This window comes from Pangasianodon hypophthalmus, chromosome 15 (genome assembly GCF_027358585.1).
Source record: "Pangasianodon hypophthalmus isolate fPanHyp1 chromosome 15, fPanHyp1.pri, whole genome shotgun sequence".
In the NCBI taxonomy this organism is placed as follows: Eukaryota; Metazoa; Chordata; class Actinopteri; order Siluriformes; family Pangasiidae; genus Pangasianodon; species Pangasianodon hypophthalmus.
Window position 1 is genome coordinate 25,114,384 of NC_069724.1, and position 19,997 is coordinate 25,134,380.

General features: G+C 40.0%; 1 protein-coding gene across 6 annotated transcripts in view; it reads left to right on the forward strand.

Moving 5' to 3' along the window:
• Nucleotides 1–6,275: 6,275 nt before the first annotated feature.
• The window catches only part of gabrg2 (gamma-aminobutyric acid type A receptor subunit gamma2), a 48,858-nt gene continuing 35,136 nt past the window's right edge, over nt 6,276–19,997 (forward strand). For all 6 annotated transcript variants that reach the window (XM_026910909.3, XM_026910911.3, XM_053240345.1 and 3 more), the window contains exon 1: nt 6,276–6,773. In XM_026910909.3, the coding sequence (XP_026766710.1) occupies nt 6,661–6,773 (113 nt within the window). In that variant the 5' untranslated portion in view covers nt 6,276–6,660. The remainder of the gene's footprint in view (nt 6,774–19,997) is intronic.

Here is a 19,997-nt window from a genome sequence, read left to right on the forward strand (position 1 = left end):
GAAACTGAATTACTGTGTGTAATTATTACTTTATACTATAATTTTTGTTCATTTTTAATGAAAGGTCGCAATTAAATGTTTGTAAATGTTACAGAAAAATGTTTGTCAGTAAAGAAAGCAAAATATTCCATCAGACAAAATATTCCATCAGACAAAATATTACCTCAGACAAAAGACATAATGAAGGACAAAAGGAAGAGACAAGTGTGTTAATATCATTAATTATTGTTAATTATTGTTGTTGTTGTTGTTATAATTAATTTATTTATTTTATTACAATTTTATTAATCCCACTCTAACTGCGTTTCAGTCAGAATCCTGACGTGAGCTTACAGCTCGTCCGAGTGGGAAGAAAAAAGCGATGATTCATTTTTCATCCTGAAGCAGAAGAACGAGAAACTCTCTCTGAGCCTCTGCGGCGTGTGTGAGACAATAACAACATGGACGTTATTAACGTGCGAGACTCACGCCGCTCTCAGCACACACACACACACACACACACACACACACACACACACACACACGTGTTTGGAAGGTGCACGATAATGCAGTTTATCATGACGAATCGTCAGTGCTGAGTGTGTTTATTAGATTATCTGATGATGAATGTACATTAGAACACATCAGATCAGATCAGATCAGGAGCAGATTTATACCAGGATGGAGAAATTATTTAAAAAAAAGATTTAAATCATTAGATAAATTAGATAAGAGTCATCTGTCTGGAATTGAATAGAATTGATAGGATGGTGAGTGACGGGAAATGAGTCTCCACACCAGAAGGGGGCAGCAGTCAGGAGTCAGATAAATAAATAAATAAATAAATAAATAAATAAATAAATAAAAATAGATCCACCATATTGTAAAAACTGTTCTTTGGGTGGCTGTGGATTAATTTTTTTAAAATGCTTCCTTTGTAGTAGAACCTTATTAGTTCCTCCGAAGGAACTGAAGAACATCTAAGCGTGCTTGATAGAACTTTCTTCCTAGGAGTTTTTTTATTACTGTATTACAGTAAATAGTTAAAATAGTACACCATCTACACTCTGGTTCTTCAAGGGTTCTTTGGATAGACAAAGGATCTTAGCTTCCTAAAACAATTCCATGTGGAACTCTATCTGATAAGGAAACACTCAGTCGTAGGGTTCTCTATATAGAACGCTCAAGGGTTCCTCCAGAGTAACAACTGTAGAACCCTAGATTTAACCGTGCGGTTCTAAGAGTGCATGGAGGTCAGGGGTCAGGGTTCTTCTGATAGTGAAGGTTTCATGCATTATGATTTCACGACCTTGATGTAGTATCTCCAGCTCACGTTAAACTAAATGCAGAAGGAAGTTCTCGTGTGGGTTCTCCAGGGTTCTCCAGGGTTCTGTGATATTCAGAGTGTAAAAGAAAATCAGGAAGAGGAAAATGAAGACGGATTTTCTCCTTAAGCTGAACCACACTCTGAACTCGAAACACGTCTGACTCTCGACTCCTCAAACACAAGATTCCAGTCCTGAAACTCCTCCTTTTCCAACTTTTTCCTCATCAGTGTTTCTATCTAAATCCAGCGTCCACGTGGATAAACAAAGAACCGTCACGTGATTCGGTTTCTTTCTTTCTTTCTTTCTTTCTTTCTTCTGATTGTCACCTGTTTCTGTTTATCGTTCCTGTATCAGACCTCAAACAGCGTCAACCAAATCCAACTCAAACGCAGATGACGAGTCTTTAGTGCATTAAGAGCCGGGGGGTGAAAACTTTTTGAATTTGAAGATCAGGGTAAATTTAACTTATTTTGTCTTCTGGGAAACATGTAACTATCTTCTGTAGCCTCTGAAGGGCAGTACTAAATGAAAAAATACGATATTTAGGCAAAATAAGAAAAATGCACACATCTCCATTCTGTTCAAAAGTTTTCACCCCCCGGCTCTTAATGCATGTTTTTTCCTTCTGGAGCATCAGTGAGCGTTTGAACCTTCTGTAATAGTTGCATATGAGTCCCTCAGTCGTCCTCAGTGTGAAAAGATGGATCTCAGAATCATACAGTCATTGTTGGAAAGGGTTCAAATTTTTTTTTCTGAAGAACAGCAGGCAGTTTAACTGTTCAGGACAAACAAGAGACTCTTGAACAACTATCAGTAAACAAAAAAACACAGCTGTGGATCATTCAGGTAACAACACAGTATTAAGAATCAAGGGGATGTAAACTTTTGAACAGGGTCATTTTTATAAATTCAACTATTATTTTCTCTTGTGAACTTTATGTAAACATCTTTTATGTGAAATATCTTATTCAGGTCAGCACTAAATAAACAATAACATGCATTTTGTATGATCCTCTTATTTTGGTAAAATAAGAAACATTTTGCAGATTCTGAAAGGGGGATGTAAACTTTTGACCTCAACTGTAGCTGCATAAATATGACCTAAAGCATCATCAGATTTGTTCTAAAAGTAGACAAAGAGAACCCAGTTACACAAATGAGACAAAAATATTATACTTGGTCATTCATTTATTTATTTATTGAGGAAAATGATCGAGTATTCCGTATCTGTGAGTGGCAGAAGCATAACTCTGGGATTAGCAGTTAATCTGAAGGTGAATCAATGGGACGACAATCAGGTGTGAGTGAGCGTCGTGTTTTATTTAAAGAATCTAAAGAAGAAATCTATCAAAGTCTGATCTTCACAGCACACGCTTGTGGAAATGTATCACGGCACAAACAAATTAGATTTCTGAGGACCTCAGAAAAAGAGTTCATCAGGCTGGAAAAGGTTTCAAAACCAGGTCTAAAGAGTTTAAACAGCAGTATATCCTCCAATACTAACGATTTAAACACAAATTAAATAACGCACTAATCAGTGCGAACATCGGTTGTGTGATTTACGTTTCGCTCTCGGATTCGTTCTCAGATTAGATTAGCTAACTGCTAACTTTACTAGCTATGTACACTCACCAGAGGCACCAGAGATCTCTGCTACTTCCGTCTGAGCTTAATTTGTCTTCCTAATGCATCTGTACACATTTTCTATAACACGATAAGCTGAAAACATGATTAATTTATTTATTACTCAAGTAATAATTTCTAATAAGAGTAACAATTCATTACTAAAGAGTAAAACTGCGTTATTAGAGTAACAATATGTTACTGTACATTACTAACTACAGAGGAATGATTTATTACTAGAGTTTTAGGGCTTTGCTGAAGCTAAAAATGGTTCTTGATAGTGTATGAAGATGAGCGTGTGTGTGTGTGTGTGTGTGTGTGTGTGTGTGTGTGTGTAAACCAGGTCTATCCGTAGGCGTGCTCTTTCCTGATGTTTTACAGCTGAACAGAAATACAGAACACACAAGACAATCTCGACCTGGAGCAGGAATTATAATCATTTTTTCTATTTTTTTGTGTTTTTCCCCTGAAGTGTGTGTGTGTGTGTGTGTGTGTGTGTGTAAGAGAGAGAGAGAGAGAGAGAGAGAGAGAGATGGATAGATCACGCATCCGCTGTATTTCACTCGAGTGCTGTGGAAGACTGCGTACGATCGTTTATTACACAAATCCTGCGTGTGGGAGATTTTTCTCTCGTTCGTGGCTGATGCAATAAATCACACCTCATTCTGATGTAATACTGCTGATGGAGATCTTCAGTGTGTGTGTGTGTGTGTGTGTGTGTGTGTGTGTGTGTGTGTGTGTGTTGAGGCCCTCGTTACATTTTTCTGCCCAGTTTTACTTCATTTACCGACAAATTTTTCCAAATAAAAAGAGTTTAGAGGTAACAGCATGATGCTGTGGATCTGAGCAGAAGCTGTTCTCCTGGACACTGTGCTTTTATTTCTATTCACACCACAATATTTACTAATATTTAACACCTTATTCAAGAGCAAAAATAATTTAAAAAATGTTATTATACAGGACAGAATTTATATTGAACAATGTGTGGTAAATTATCAAATGTACAACTAAATCAATATTTAATTAAAAAACTGCACTTTTCTATCTTGGAGCAGACTACAGCTTCATTTTTGTGTGAAATGAAATGCACTGGATTTTTATTGGATTTTAAATGAACTGGTCAATACAGTAAACTGAAATTTGTGATATATTTCTATATTTAATTTGGTGGAATGTTTTTTTTTAAAGTTTTTTATATTTTGTGGACTCCAGAGAGAAGATTTAATTTCATCACTAACCACTTGAATCAATAATAATCCAATAAGCTGACCATCACACCCATATGTGCTTCTTCTCCAAACTGTTTCCACAAACATTAAACCACACAGTTGTATAGAACGTCTCTGTGTGCTGTAGCTTTACAGTTTCCCTTCACTGGAACTAAGAGACTCAAACCTGTTCCAGCATGACAACGCCCCTGTGCACAAAGCGAGCTCCATGAAGACATGGTGTGTGAAGGTTGGAGTGGAAGAACTCGAGTGTCCTGCACAGAGCCCTGACCTCAACCCCACTGAACACCTTTGGGATGAACTGGAACACCGACTGAACCCCAGACCTCCTCGACATCCCAACATCAGCGCCTGACCTCACTAATGCAAGCGCTGATGTTAATGGCAGTAAATTCAGCTTTTAATGTTCGTGTTCATGACCGTGGACTTTACTTGTCCTGCAAGCTTCATATCTGACTGCTCGCTTATTCCTGCATGAAAGTTAAACTCTCCCACTAAAGTGACTTTTTTTCTTCTTGTCCCATCTCTAATCTCAACCAGACTCGCTAATGAGGAGCTTGAATTTTACTGTCACGGTGCTGCTAGAACAGCTGAATGTGCTTCCCTGCTTCCTATAGTGCTGAAAACTCCACACTCCACCACAGTGGCTGTCGCTAAACGCTAACACACACACACACACACACGCACACACACACACACTCTCTCTCTCTCTCTAAGGGCTTATTTTGTTATGCTCCTGCAGCTGGAAATCTGTGAACGCGTGAATGCGTCATGTGCAGATGTTCAGTCAGGAGTCAGGAGTCTAGCAGCACACTTGTGATGTGAAGAGATCTGCTCTAGAGAATTTCTGCTCTCCTTTCACAAAATAATGGACATGTCAGTGTTTTCTAATGCTTATAAGACTGTATAAGCACTCATAACATCAAAACTCTACAGCTAACTCATCCTTAAACTGCTTTGTTTACCTCCTCCACAGTTTTATGTGATAATAAATTAATCTTAATGAGCGAAGAACACTGCAAAGAGTTTCTGTTCTTCCTGCAATAAAATGCTCTTTAAACCGGTTTGATATTATAATTGTGTTTTACAGTAAAATAATGAGAATTCTGGGGAAATATTTATACTCTATTACAGTAAGCTAACAGGTCACGTAGCTAGCTAATAGCTAGCCTCAGCAGCCACAGAACAGGCTAATGACTCGGAAAAGCTACTGATATTAGATTATTGCTTTAATAAATCTAACTCAACTTTCAGATTCAGATTTTCTTGGTCACACACACAACCGTACGCAGTGCGATGTGCAGTGAAATGCGCGTGACTGTCCGTGACATAAAAATAGAATTTACATAAACCAGAATTTACTGCTGAACAGGTAAGAAAGAAAAAATATAAAAATATGATGTAAGAGATACAAAGATCAGTGGCAGAAACAGTGCATGCAGATGTGTGCAGCTGTTTGTGGGATGTACAGTATAACTATAAATTAATGCATTTTAGATTGATTTTTGGAGGAATTTTTAAAAATGATAATAAAACAACAGTAAGACTGTGATTTTTTTTTTTTTTTTTAATTTTCTACAATATTTTACTTTTTATTTTCTTTTAGCCTTATAGTGTTGTTTATGATTGTGGGATGTTTTCTGCTTTGTCTCATTTTTATTTATTTATTTATTTTGGAAAGAACTTTGAGGTTTCGGATTCCAAATGAAAAATTGTATATAAATAAAGATGATGATGATGATGATGAAGAAGAAGAAGAAGATGATGATGATGATGATGATGATGATGATGATGGTTATTATTATTATTATTATTATTATTATTATTATTATTATTATTATTATGTTGTGTTTATTCTGCAGGAATGTAAATAGCAGTAAATCCAGTGTGAGCCAAAAAACTGACAAATAAATTCTCTTGATTCGATCAACAGCATCTCAGAGTCAGAGAGTGTTTACTGCTGAGACAGTGCTGATTGATTAACACACACACACACACACACACACACACAAAGAGAGAGAGAGAGAGAGAGAGAGAGAGAGAGACATCCGTGTGCGCGCACGTACGCACAAGGATTACCGGGTGCGCGCACGTGTGCTTTCTGTTTTTTCCCCCTTTCTTTTCTTCTCGCGTTGAGCTCCGGGAGCGCGCGCATCCGTTCCCTCCCTCCTTCCGCTCTCACTACAATTAAGTCTGCATTCATACACATACACACACACACACACAGACACACACACACACACTGAGCCTCCACACTGGAGTGTTCCGGGAGCGCCGCGGCTGCGTCTCCGCGCATCATTTCCGCCATTTTCCGCGTCGGATCGCGGCGATGTTTCACGCAGAAGAGCAGCAGTGAGGTGAACACAGACTGAGGGAGGAAGAGGAGGGAGAGGAAGAGCAGGAAACGCGTCCGTGCGTGTGCGTGTGTGTGTGTGTGTGTACAGTGTGTGCAGTGTGTGCAGTGTGCAGATGGTCATGGTCATGGTGATGGTGATGTGGTGATGAAGATGATGATGAGGATGAGGAGGATGATGATGGTTTCTCCGCGTCTGCCTGCCATGGCTCTCCCTGAGCTCTTCCTCAGACTCTTCCTCTGCGCTCAGCTCATCTCCAGGTAAGTGATGAGAATTAAAACAAGGAAAAAAGAGAGGAAGAAAGGAAATACTCGAGCTGAATTACAGCCTTGGTGATGATGATGATGATGATGATGAAGGTTCGTTTAGTCGGATTGATGAAACGCAGGAGGATGTGACGTTCAGCACATTCCATGACACAACCGTGCACTGAAGAGCAGGATGATGAGAATGCCCTGCTGTGGTTGTTACCTCGTGCACCTTTACAGCTTCACCTCGGCAATATGGCGCCGGAGCAGCGTGCAGTGATGATACTGTGGTGATGAGGTGATGATGCTTTGATGCTCCATGCTGTGGTGAGGCCGTGATACCATGTGGTCATGATGCTGTGATGATGCGCTGATCATGTGCTGATCTGATGGCGCTGATGTGATGATTCTGTGATGCTCCAGTGGTGGCGTGATGTGGTGGTGATGATGATGCTGGGATAATGATTCTGTGGTGATGGAGTGATGATGTTGTGATGATTTACATTTACATTTATGGCATTTGGCAGATGCTCTTATCCAGAGCGACTTTCAATTAACTCACTTATACAACTGAGCAGTTGAGGGTTAAGGGCCTTGCTCAAGGGCCCAGCAGTAGCAGCTTGGTGGCGCTGGGATTTGAACTCTCAACCTTCCTATCAGGAGTCCAACATCTTAACCACTAAGCTACCACTTCCCACTTGATGCTGTGGTGATGGAGTGATGATGTGGTGATGATGTGGTGATGGAGTGATGATGCTGGGATGATGTGGTGATGGAGTGATGATGCTGGGATGATGTGGTGATGCTGTGTTGATGTGGTGGTGGAGTGGTGATGTGGTAATGGATTGATGGTGTGGTGATGGAGTGATGTTGTGGTGATGATGTGGTGATGGAGAAATGGTGTGGTGATGGAGTGATGATGCTGGGATGATGTGGTGGTGGAGTGATGGTGTGGTGATGGAGTGATGGAGTGATGATGCTGTGGTGGTGGAGTGGTGATGTGGTAATGGAGTGATGTGGTGATGGAGTGACGGTGTGGTAATGGAGTGATGCTGTGTTGATGTGGTGGTGGAGTGATGGTGTGGTGATGGAGTGATGATGCTGGGATGATGTGGTGGAGTGATGGTGTGGTGATGGAGTGACGGTGTGGTGATGGAGTGATGCTGTGTTGATGTGGTGGTGGAGTGGTGATGTGGTGATGGAGTGATGATGTGGTGATGCTGTGGTGATGGAGTGATGGTGTGGTGATGGAGTGATGATGCTGGGATGATGTGGTGGTGGAGTGATGGTGTGGTGATGGAGTGATGGTGTGGTGGTGGAGTGGTGATGTGGTGGTGGAGTGGTGATGTGGTGATGGAGTGATGATGTGGTGGTGGAGTGGTGATGTGGTAATGGAGTGATGATGTGGTGATGCTGTGGTGATGGAGTGATGGTGTGGTGATGGAGTGATGATGCTGGGATGATGTGGTGGTGGAGTGATGATGTGGTGATGGAGTGATGGTGTGGTGATGATGTGGTGATGGAGTGATGGTGTGGTGATGGAGTGATGATGCGGTGATGGAGTGATGGTGTGGTGATGATGTGGTGATGGAGTGATGGTGTGGTGATGGAGTGATGATGCTGGGATGTTGTGGTGATGGAGTGATGGTGTGGTGATGGAGTGATGGTGTGGTGATGGAGTGATGATGTGGTGATGGAGTGTTGATGTGGTGATGGAGTGTTGATATGGTGGTGGAGTGTTGATGTGGTGATGGAGTGATGATGTGGTGATGGAGTGTTGATGTGGTAATGGAGTGATGCTGTGGTGATGGTGTGGTGATGGAGTGATGATGTGGTGGTGGAGTGGTGATGTGGTAATGGAGTGATGCTGTGGTGATGGTGTGGTGATGGAGTGATGATGTGGTGGTGGAGTGGTGATGTGGTGATGGAGTGATGCTGTGGTGATGGTGTGGTGATGGAGTGATGATGTGGTGGTGGAGTGGTGATGTGGTGATGGAGTGATGGTGTGGTGATGGTGTGGTGATGGAGTGATGGTGTGGTGATGGAGTGATGGTGTGGTGATGGAGTGATGCTGTGGTGATGATGTGGTGATGGAGTGTTGATGTGGTGATGGAATGATGATGTGGTGGTGGAGTGGTGATGTTGTGGTGGAGTGATGGTGTGGTGATGGAGTGATGGTGTGGTAATGGAGTGATGATGTTGTGGTGATGGAGTGATGATGTGGTGATGGAGTGATGGTGTGGTGATGGAGTGATGGTGTGGTGATGGAGTGATGATCCTGTGATGATGATGATGTGGTGATCCTCTGATGGTGGCGTGATGCGATGCCGTGGTATGGTGATGGTGATGGAGGTGTTCCTTTGATGTCATGATGTTGTGATGCTCTCTGATGGTGGTGTGATGGTACACAGTGACCCTGTGATGATGTGCTGATGTGCTGATGCAGTGACCCTGTGATGCTCCGATGGTGACGTGACGTGATGCTGTAGTACTGTGATGATGCTGCGTTCTGCTTCAGAGCTGTGATGTGATGAAGCAGTGATGAAGCTGTGATGAAGATGCGATGAAGCTGTGATGAAGCTGTGGTCCACTTCAGCTCAGCTGGAGACACACATGCATGAGTAAACACTGATGCTCTGCTTTTACAAACAGAGAAATTAAAGCCTCCATTTTGCATAAGGAAACAGGAAACAGGCCTCTGTGTGTGTGTGTGTATGTGTGTGAGAGAGACAGAAAGAGAGAGAGAGAGAGAGAGAGAGAGAGAGAGACAGAGAGAGAGTCCTACTTTTATTTGCTAATATTTTAACTGAATTACAGATGGACTAGCAGCAAAATCAGGGCCTCAGACAGCATCTCTCCGTCTCTGTCTCCTCATAAATTTTCATAACCTGCTCGTCTTACATCCTTTTGTCTGCTGCTACATGAAGAACAAGTGGAAGGATGCTGGCTGTTTATTTTTCACCCCATCCTCTCTCCTTCCTTATTTATATCCCTTCTTCCCCGTACAGTATGCCTTAATACTGCAATCTGATGTTTAAATAGATTTATATGCATATTTAATTTAATACCTTTTCATATAAATATCTATGTGTTCATAGAATATACAGTACATTAAGTACATTCCAGCTGTCTATGGACAAACTGCTCATTTAATAACAAATAACAAATGAAAGATAAAATAACAAACTATGAGGCAGTTTCTCAAATATAGTAAAATGTCCAGGATAAAACAATTATTTTTAAATGGTGAAAGTTTAGAAACTTTGCCTGTATTTATCTGGAGTTGATCAAAAGTCCAAAGAAACACTAAGAGTAAGTTACGTGTATGCATGGCTGATTTCACCGAGTCCTCATTTAAATGAATCAGGAAAGAATTTAGCTTGAATCGTTTCAATAAAATGAGCATATTGTAAATTGTATGAATTTAAACGTGGCAGAAAGTAGGAGGCGCACACTGATGACATCAGAGCTCAGTGATTGGTTAAAAGAAAGAAAGAAGAATGGAGTTCGAGCACAGGGAGGGTTTATAGAAATGTTTATCGACAATGAAACAACAGAAATATACAGTTTATAAAGAAATAAACCAAATGTACAGGATTACAAACTGAACACAGAGGAAATGAAGTAGACGTTCTAATTATAAATCACAGGAAGTAAACAAACCTCACAGATCTGTATGTTCTACTTACTCCGGTTATCCTGGGAGATATTTTTAAAATAATATAAAAACATTTCAGATCACATGCCGCATGTGAGGTCGCGTTATTTTATCTAACAAAATATAACCATGAGAACTGAAGAAAAATCAGCTATGCGTTCTCACACAGTTCTGTCCGAAGTGTTCAGACGTTCATGGCGCTCTTTTCTGTCTAGAAGACATTTCAGTCTTAATCCAGCAACCTAAAGGCTTCTTCACTTCCTGTGTAGAACACTCCAGCACTTTCACTTTTCATTTTCTAATTTAAAAATAATTTGAGGAATATATTTTTTAAATAATAACTAAATAATAATAACTATTGACAAATGATATAATTATTTTGTACATAATAAAATTAGTCAATTATTTTTAACATACTACTACTAATAATAATAATATACTACATATTATTGTTACACATGCATTTTTAAGGATCTCTCTGATATTTCTAGCTTATTAACTTTTTATCTTGGGAAAACAACATTCAGTTCTGAGATCTCGGGTAACCCTAACCCTAACCATGTGGTTGTTTTGACAAGTCAAAGCTTTATTATATCGATATCTAAAGAAAAAATTCCGTCATCTCAGAATGTGTGTGAATGAGTTTCATGAGTTTCCAAATACATTTACTCATAATGTATACAAAATAAATATTACATCCCAATGCTGTTGAATTCTGGAATGAGAAGGTGTTGATTAGTTTCCTATAACAGCGGCTCTGACAGTAGTGCAGGTTTATACTAATGCGCTCGCTCTAATCCGAGTTTGTTCTGATGCTTCTCGGTTCTCGTTGCTCGGTAAAGCTCACGCTACAGTGTCCACATGTAACATAAAACTCAGAATTAATTAATTGAGATTCCTTCAGTCGCAGCCTGTCAGTTCTGGAGGTGGATATTACAGGCGTACAGAGAGGCCAGTAAACACTCGTCCGTCCACATGGCAGCTTTGAGGATGAACAGAAGAAGCAGGTGTATATTTTCTCCGCCTTCTTCAGGGAAAGTGCAGAAAGTGTAGCATCCACAGATTTTAATATTTAAATTATTCACATTTGGCCTCATGAATTATCACCCTGGATATGAATGAATTTATTTGTAAATCATTCAGAGGAACATTTGCACAAGAAATGCGGTGTTCATGAAAATCGTGTTCGTTCGGAAAAATGATGGTGATCTACAATTGTGCATAGATTCCCGTTTAGGAGCTTCACTAATGTGAACTTCGACTGATTGCTTTAATCATAAATCAGATAACTGTCCATGAGTTCCTCTCATTTTATACAGATATTATATATATTTCTGTTATATTATAAACACCGGCAAGTTTAATTCACCTTTTTATTTCAATTACACACCTGTTTAAGGAACATTTTGAGAAACGTAGTTGCTTCATAGTGATTATGAAGTATTAATTATATTAATGAAAAAAAGTGATTCCAAAACACATCCATAAATGAAAACAAATAAGACTAGTCATTTAATTAGGACAAAAATAATGGCACCCTATAAAAGGAGGAAGAGTTAATGTGTGTCTCTGGTAGCAGCTTTACTGGAAGAGGTTCATCTTTTCTCCAGTGTCCAAACATCAAACATCCAAGAAATTTGTAGATAATAAATAATGGATGCTTATAGCCTCGGGTTTCGCATTGGTCAGTCCAAGGAACTCATAATAAAGAATTTTTTAAAAGCTTCCTCGAGGGTTCTTTGGCTAGTTATGAGTGCATAGCTTTCTGAAGGGGGTTCTACTTGGAACCTTCTCTGATAGGCGAGCTCTGCTGTAGGATTCTGAACAGAACCCCCAGAGAGACAAACAGAAGACCTTGAAAGGTTTTAGATCAGAAAGTTTTTTGTATGAGTGTAGCTGCTAAACCAAGTAAACCACCTACAGACCTCCAAAAACAAATTCCAGTTCATGATCCAGTGTTGGCTAACATCTGTGCTCTTGAAATCAAGTACACTGGGTTCTTCAAAGGTTTCTTAAGGGTTCTTTGGATCTACTTGGAATCCTAGTAGAAATCTTTGAAGAACCTCTTTTCTGCAAGGTTCTACACAGAATTTCTCCATTGTGGCAACCAAAGAAATCCTAAGGGTCCTAGGTTTTAACTTTTTTCTAAGAGTGTAACTTCTTACATGTAATATGATTTTAAGACACATACACTACATGACCAGAAGTATGTGCACCCCTGACCATCACACCCATATGTGCTTCTTCCCCATACGGATACCACATCATCAAAGTTAGAAGCACACAATTGTATAGAATGTGTTTGTGTGGTGTAGTGAGCTCCATGAAGACATGGTGTGAGAAGGTTGGAGTGGAAGAACTCGAGTGTCCTGCACAGAGTCCTGACCTCAACCCCACTGAACACCTTTGGGATGAACTGGAACACCGACTGAACCCCAGACCTCCTCGACATCCCAACATCAGCGCCTGACCTCACTAATGCTCTTGTAGCTGAATGAACACAAATCCCCACAGCCACGCTCCAACATCTAGTGGAAAGCTTCCCAGAAGAGTGGAGCTCATTATAACAACAAACACACGGGGAATAAATCTGCAGAGACGTTCAACAAGCGCATATGGGTGTGATGGTCAGGGGCGCACATACTTTTGGAAATTAGAGCCGATTTCTCTATAGGTAGTTTTCTGATTTACTAAAAGCATTTCTAACGTGCTATTTTTCCAGAAATGTTCCTTCAAAGTAATTTATGGCCTCAGCATCACATTTAAAAAAGTTGGTTTAAACTTTAGTGGTAAGTTGGTCTGAACTGGGGCACGCAGCCAGCCTGAAGCCTGCAGGTAGGAGAACTTTGGAGTCTGTAGGGAACCAGCAGGTCAGCGTGACATTTCTGCTCAGATCAAAACCTCCTGTGAGTTAGCGAGAGCGCGACATGCGGCGCAACACCCCGGCGTTTTATTTCATCTACAGCAGGCGAGGCAGGGATTAAAGCTCTGCTGCTCAAAAGACTGCAGATGACTTTGATATCACGCTGCGGGGCGGCTTAAAGAGCAGAACCCCCGGAGTACACCTTTATTCCTCTATACCTTTATACCGTTACGCAGGCTATCGAGCCTCGACTTCCAGGTCAGACACAGTGAAGGAGTGACTGCAGGATGAGCTCCTGGATTATATTCCATTATATTACAATCTCCTCTTAACAGGTCTGAAAGATATCAAGTGAAAATATCTTGAAATTTATGGAATATTTCTCATGATGAGATTATGATAAAAACTAATATAGACATTCAGTAATTTCCGGTAAGTAATAAACACTGTGTGTGTCATGCTGTTACAGTAAAATTATCAACAGTGTGATGGAGAGATGAAGCAGAGTTACTGTTACCACCCAAAGTTGATTATTTTCCTGTAACAGCACATCCTCATGTGTTTTATTCCTCTTACACCACAGCAAACGACCAACAGTTGCAATGTTTTTATTTAGTAAAGAACGACACATCATACTTTTTATCCACTTATAGTTACATTTAATGTTGAAACAGTCGTTCCCTCACCAGCTTCTCTTTATTCTCTCTCTTCAAGTTAATAAGAAAAAAACGCAGCTTGTCATGTTACTGAGAAACCGCGAAGAAGCGTAAACTCCTTTTGTTTTCGTGTTTTTCTAAAGTCTTTTGTTGGGTGTAAAAAGGTTAAAAACGGGATCTTAAACATTCAGGTGTGGAGTTTTACCTGTCAGTGTGAACACTTTGTAAACTTGACTATTATTTGAAGAGTGAAATTTGATTTGATGTCACTTTTAGGCTCCGCCCCGATTGTCGAGGACGTAACTTCGGAGTTAAATGTGTAAATATGGACTTTCACTGATATTTTACACAATTGATTATTTAGAAACAGTTTACAGTTTCATTCCAGAGTTTAACTGTTGGTAAAGCGAGTATATGAGCATTTGGGCATTTTTGTTTGGACAATTTTTTTTTGTCTTGGGATGTTGTGCGTGTGTGTGTGTGTGTGTGTGTATGTGTTAGCTACATTAGTGTCGGAGTGCAAAATTAAGGAAATTAAAAATCAGACACCAAACAGGTTTTGTCTCATTTAGTTTTTTTAACTAAACTATTTCCTTGAATCTTTCCTAGCTAAAGCATCAGCACTTGATGTGACCTTGTTTAATTCAGCGTGGCATTAGCCCATCATCTCTGATTGAGCTAATCTCATTTAGCGGAGCTTAACGGGCCATGTTTAGAGGTCATGTGATCAGGGAATTGCAGGCTATCCGAGGTCAGGATGCTTAACGGTCTCGTCTCCTCGGGCCTGAGGGTGTTGAGGACGTGACTCCTGTTTCCTGTTTCAGTTTGAGCAAACACACACACACACACACACACACACACACGGATTTAACAAGCAGGCAAAAGAAGAAAACGTCACCCAAACTCAATCACAGCTTAATTTGTGAAACGCTGAAAGTTTCTGGACGATCTGACAGCAGAATTAAACCTTGGCTAATTGTAACACACTTGTGAAATATGGTAATGGAAATATTTAAAAAAAGAAAACTCAGAAACACGTGTGGCTGGAACCTGAACACAAAAATAAAATAGTTTTGTCTGTGAAACACTCGTCACGTTGTGGTTAAGAATCGGAATCTGTATGACGGAGAGAAAAGGCAGCTGTAGTTAAAACGCAGTGAGATGACCTGATTGTGAAGCATCTTTTTTTTTTTTTTGCTAACAGCAGGCCGAGTGTAGCTCTTAAAATGAACATGGCTAATCATTAGCATTCTGGATATGATAATGGAAATATGACTAAACAGTCAGCAAATGGTGGCTCATTATGTAATGATGGCTGTTTATCAGGGAACATGGTGCAGTGTAATTAGCATCTCAGCTCTGTGACCATGACACATGGAGCGTTTTCTGTTTAAACTGGACACACGGGGCTTTTATTCTTCTTTATACTGACAGCACAGTTATTATTCGTGTTTTTGTTAGCTGCTCATGTCGGTGTGGTGCTGTTGCTGTTGCTGTTGTTGTTTTTGTTGTTGTTATTTTAACAGATGATGATGATGATGATGATGATGATGGGTTTTTCATTACTTGTTTGCTTTTAGGTTTTTTTTGTTGGTCTGTTTTTAACATCTGAAAATAGTGTTTTTTTTTGTTAGGTCAGTTTTTTTTTTTTTTTTTTAAACTGATGAAGTAGGGTTCTTTATTTGCTTTTTTGTTTTTTTTTTCATTTGTTTTTTAGTGACCACAAAGGGTTTTTTTGTTAACTGACCGTATAGGGTTTTGTGTTGGCTTTTGTTTGTTTGTTTAACTGACCACATAGATTTATTTTAGTTGTTGTTTTTGTCTCTTTTTAAAATGATCACATGGATATTTTTTCTTTGTTTTGTTTTAATCGACCACCTATATTATTATTTGCTTCTTTTTAAACGTAGTACATTTTCACTCTGTCAGGATGAGTACACATTTTTAAACAAGATATTTAGATATTTTATTAAAGCGATGAAAGGCTTAAATATAAAGCTTCCACATAAGAAACGCTGTCCAGTAGCGATTTTTCACTGAATCGTGGCATCAGTGGAAACCGGTTAAAGGAAAATCCGTCAAAATGGCAGTAATTTAAAGAATGTTTTTGTTGATGAGGGCTGAGGCGTGGGAGAGTGGAACCGTCATGGGTTCTTCTGGGTTTATGAAATTAAACAGATAAATAAAACATGTTTTGAAGTTGTATTGTTGTGTGAAACACTGTGCAGCCACCGGCACCTGCTGCGGAGTCAAAAGGACAAATAACACGCCCACTTCACAAAATAATGCAGAAAGTGACGCTAGGAGTGAAACCTGAGCAAAATAAAGCAGAAATGTTGCGAGTGTGTGGGAGGTGAAGCATCCTGGCATGTTGGAGAGACAGAGCCGGGGAATAATATCGCAAAGAAATGTACAATAGACACCTCCATCGCTGACAAAAACAAAACCTGAGCAGCAAAGCTTCAGTCAAACATGCTAAACATGCTAAACATGCTAACATGGCTAGCAGCAATTAAATGTTAAAGCTGGGTTTAAGCATGAGCTCGGGTGTGAACTGACTCAGGATTAGCAATAGCGAGTAACGCAGGTTGGGATAACAGAGAGGAGAGGTGAAACAGCGTCTTTAAGCTCTATAGACCAGAAAACAACACGGTCATTCAGGATTAGTGGTTCCTGAGGACATGTGCTATATATACAGCGGTGTGTATATAGGAGGGGCGGAGCTCCACCATTACTATCAGCTATTCGACAAATATTAATCTTCATAAAGCCCTCATTCACAACTCCATACATTCCAAATTCCATTGAAATACTCATTATTTCTTTTGAGCCACTGACTATTTCAGTAAAATATGGTGTTATTGGACAGATAGACAGATTTTCAGATGGACAGATTTGCTCAGATTTACTCCTGCCTCATGCCACTTGTGTAGATTTATTATTGCACCTAGTGGTCAGAAATAGGAACTGCAACAAACAACAGTAGAAATTCATATGGGCAGATCTTTTTAAGGACATTTAAGGACAGATAATGACAGGGTTTGCCAGATTGCACTAGTTTAAAATAATCCACCAAGAACTTGTTTTATAGCAAATAATCTGAATTATTCATAATAAATTTCTGTAAATGGCAAAGTGCTGACAGCATGTGTATGATGCACAGGACCATTTCTACTGTAAGGTATATTGTAAACATTAGGAGAGGGAAAGTGGGATTATGGAGTGCATGATGTCTGCACATCAGAAATATGTGTTAAATACTTGAGAATATAGAGATCTGTGAATGTAGGTCCCTGGTGATATGTGGCCCTTGGAACATAGGGACCTGGAAACGTAGAGCCCGGGGAATATAGGCCTCTGGGGACCCTGAGCTCAGCTCTGAAAATACATAATACACTGGGAATTTAGGACCCTGTTAACACAACACCCTAGAAATATACATTTCTGGAAATATAGTTCCCTGGGATTACAGGGCCCTTGGAGAATCAGATCCTGGCCCATCAGAATACAATTCAATTCAGTTTTATTTATAGAGAACTTTTAACACTGGACATTTTCACAAAGCAGCTTCACAGAAATCCAGATATGGATTCAGATTTATCCCTAACGAGAAGCCAGAGGTGACAAGTGATGAGGAAAAACTCCCTGAGACGACACGAGGAAGAAACCTTGAGAGGAAGCAGACCCAGGCAGGAACCCATCCTCATCTGCGAGTATAAATCATTACTCTTACTTTACTCCACAACTGTACACTATAAAGTCAAACAGTGTTGAGTGTGTTGAAAGGAATCTTCAGGATGAGCATCAGGGTCTTTTTTTTTATTTGATTAGAGTTTTTAAACTTTAAATCTGTACTATCCAAGTGAAGTCCATTATCCACAGAATAATGAATAAGACTTGGGTGTAGACTTCAGGAAGAAGAATATTTAGAGCGTCTGTGTGTCCACTGCAATCTCACGGCAATCTTTAGTCTGACCTGAAGACCCTGAAAACACAGGATCCTGGGAACATCCTCTCGAGACCCCTCGATCCTGGGGACATGGAGATCTATGAACATAGGGCCCCTGGAATATGAGGGACACAAAAAACTGGGAATATAGGACCCTAGGAACACAGTACTCTGGGAACACAGGGACCTAGCAACACAACCCATATAAACATAATATATGGAAATATAGGTTCCTGAGAACACAAGACCCTTGGAGAAGAAGATCCTGGGAACATCAGGCCCTGGTGATGTTTGGCCCTGGGAATATAGGAAGCTAGGGAACATCAGGCCTAGGGAACATGGGTATCTGGGAAGCAAAGAAGTCTCTGAAAAAATACGACTCAGGGAACATATGGGTCTTGGAAACACAACACCCTTTAAACATAGGAATATACCTGTGAATATAGAAACCTGGAAACATAAGACCCTAGAAACATCAGATCCTGGACCTGTGTGTCCCTGTGTGTCCCTGTGTGTATAGGGGTTTTGGAACATAGGGCCCTGGCAATGTAGTGACCTGGAAATATAGGACACTGGGAACATAGTGCTCTGGAAACACAAGATCTTACAAACATAATATCCTGGAAATATTGGTCCCTGGGAATAAAGGTGTTAACAGGAGATGTCTCAGGATGCAGTGCATCAGTTGCAATTTGCGACAAGATTTTTCAAACGTAGTGGCTCATGAAAAAACAGAGTATAGTGATCGTGTGTTAGCAGTGTATTAGCATAAGCAATGTCATACTGTGTTAGCGTAACCTAGCGTAATATCATGGTACATTGACACCAGGTGTACTTCACTCTAGCATGCTAGCATACATATGAGTGAATAAAAGCTTAGCTTTAGCGTGCTGTAATGTGTGAAATGTGAACTTATTCACCTCAGCTCTCATTCAGAATTAGCCGTATTGTCATCATGGAGTGTTGCTTTAATCGGATTTGAAATGTTCTGTTAAAGAGGCGACACTTGGGCCTGTCGCTCCTGCAGCGTGTGTTTTCAAATCCAAACCTATCAGTTACAAAGAACGTGTTAATGTATTCATCTGAAAAGCGCTCACTAAAGCTTTGAACTTTCTCATTAACCACGAGGACCCCGTGCATCAGGAGAGTGACAGATGAGCGAATTTCAAACGTCTCTTTAAAACATCATCATGTCCAAAGGCGAGATGAAGAGACGCCACAAATATAAAAACCAAAATGACTTTAATTATTGCTTTCTTTATCACACAGTTGCACTGGAGCAGTCCTGATCTTTTGAATTCTGGATTGTGATTGGTCAGAAGGTGTTTAATTTTCTACAGTGCAGCTGCATGTTAATTATTTTCCTCTAACAGCACATCCCCAAGAGTTTTATTCCTCTTATACCACAGCGGTTTACCAACAATTACAATTTTATTTACTAAAGAATAACACATCATTCTTTAAATCCATTTATAGTTACATTTAATGTTAATGAAGCAAGTTCCTGTTGTCACTTACGTTATAGCAGCTATAAACACTCGTTCCCTCACCAGCCTCTTTATTCTCTCTCTTCAAGTTAATAAGACAAAAAAAATAAACGCAGCTTGTTGAATCATGTTACAGAGAAACCGCAAAGAAGCGTAAACTCCTCTGTCCTGAAGACGTCGGAAAACTTACAGTTACAGCTTTACCTCTGACACTGGAGACTCCTTCCATAAATGTTAACTAGACGTCTCCTTGCTTTAAGAAAACTTCACCACATCTATGATTTTTAAATCTGTTTATTATCAGTAGAGTGTTTGCTGTACACGTCCCTGTGAATGAGCTGTTGCTATAGAAACGATAACGTATCAGAGCGAGTGCATTAATATAAACCTGCGCTACTGTCAGAGCTGCTGTTATAGAGAATTAATCAACACCTTCTGACCAATCAGAGTGCAGGATTCAGCAGATCTGTGGTGTAAGTCTAGAACAGACACTCTTCAGTCATTAGTGCGTTATTGTAGTAGTAATTGTTATTTGTTATATTCACTCTTGTGGATGGGAAGCGTGTCTTAACCTTCCTGTAACTAACACCGTAACCGTGGCGCCTGTTTCCTGCTTCAGATGA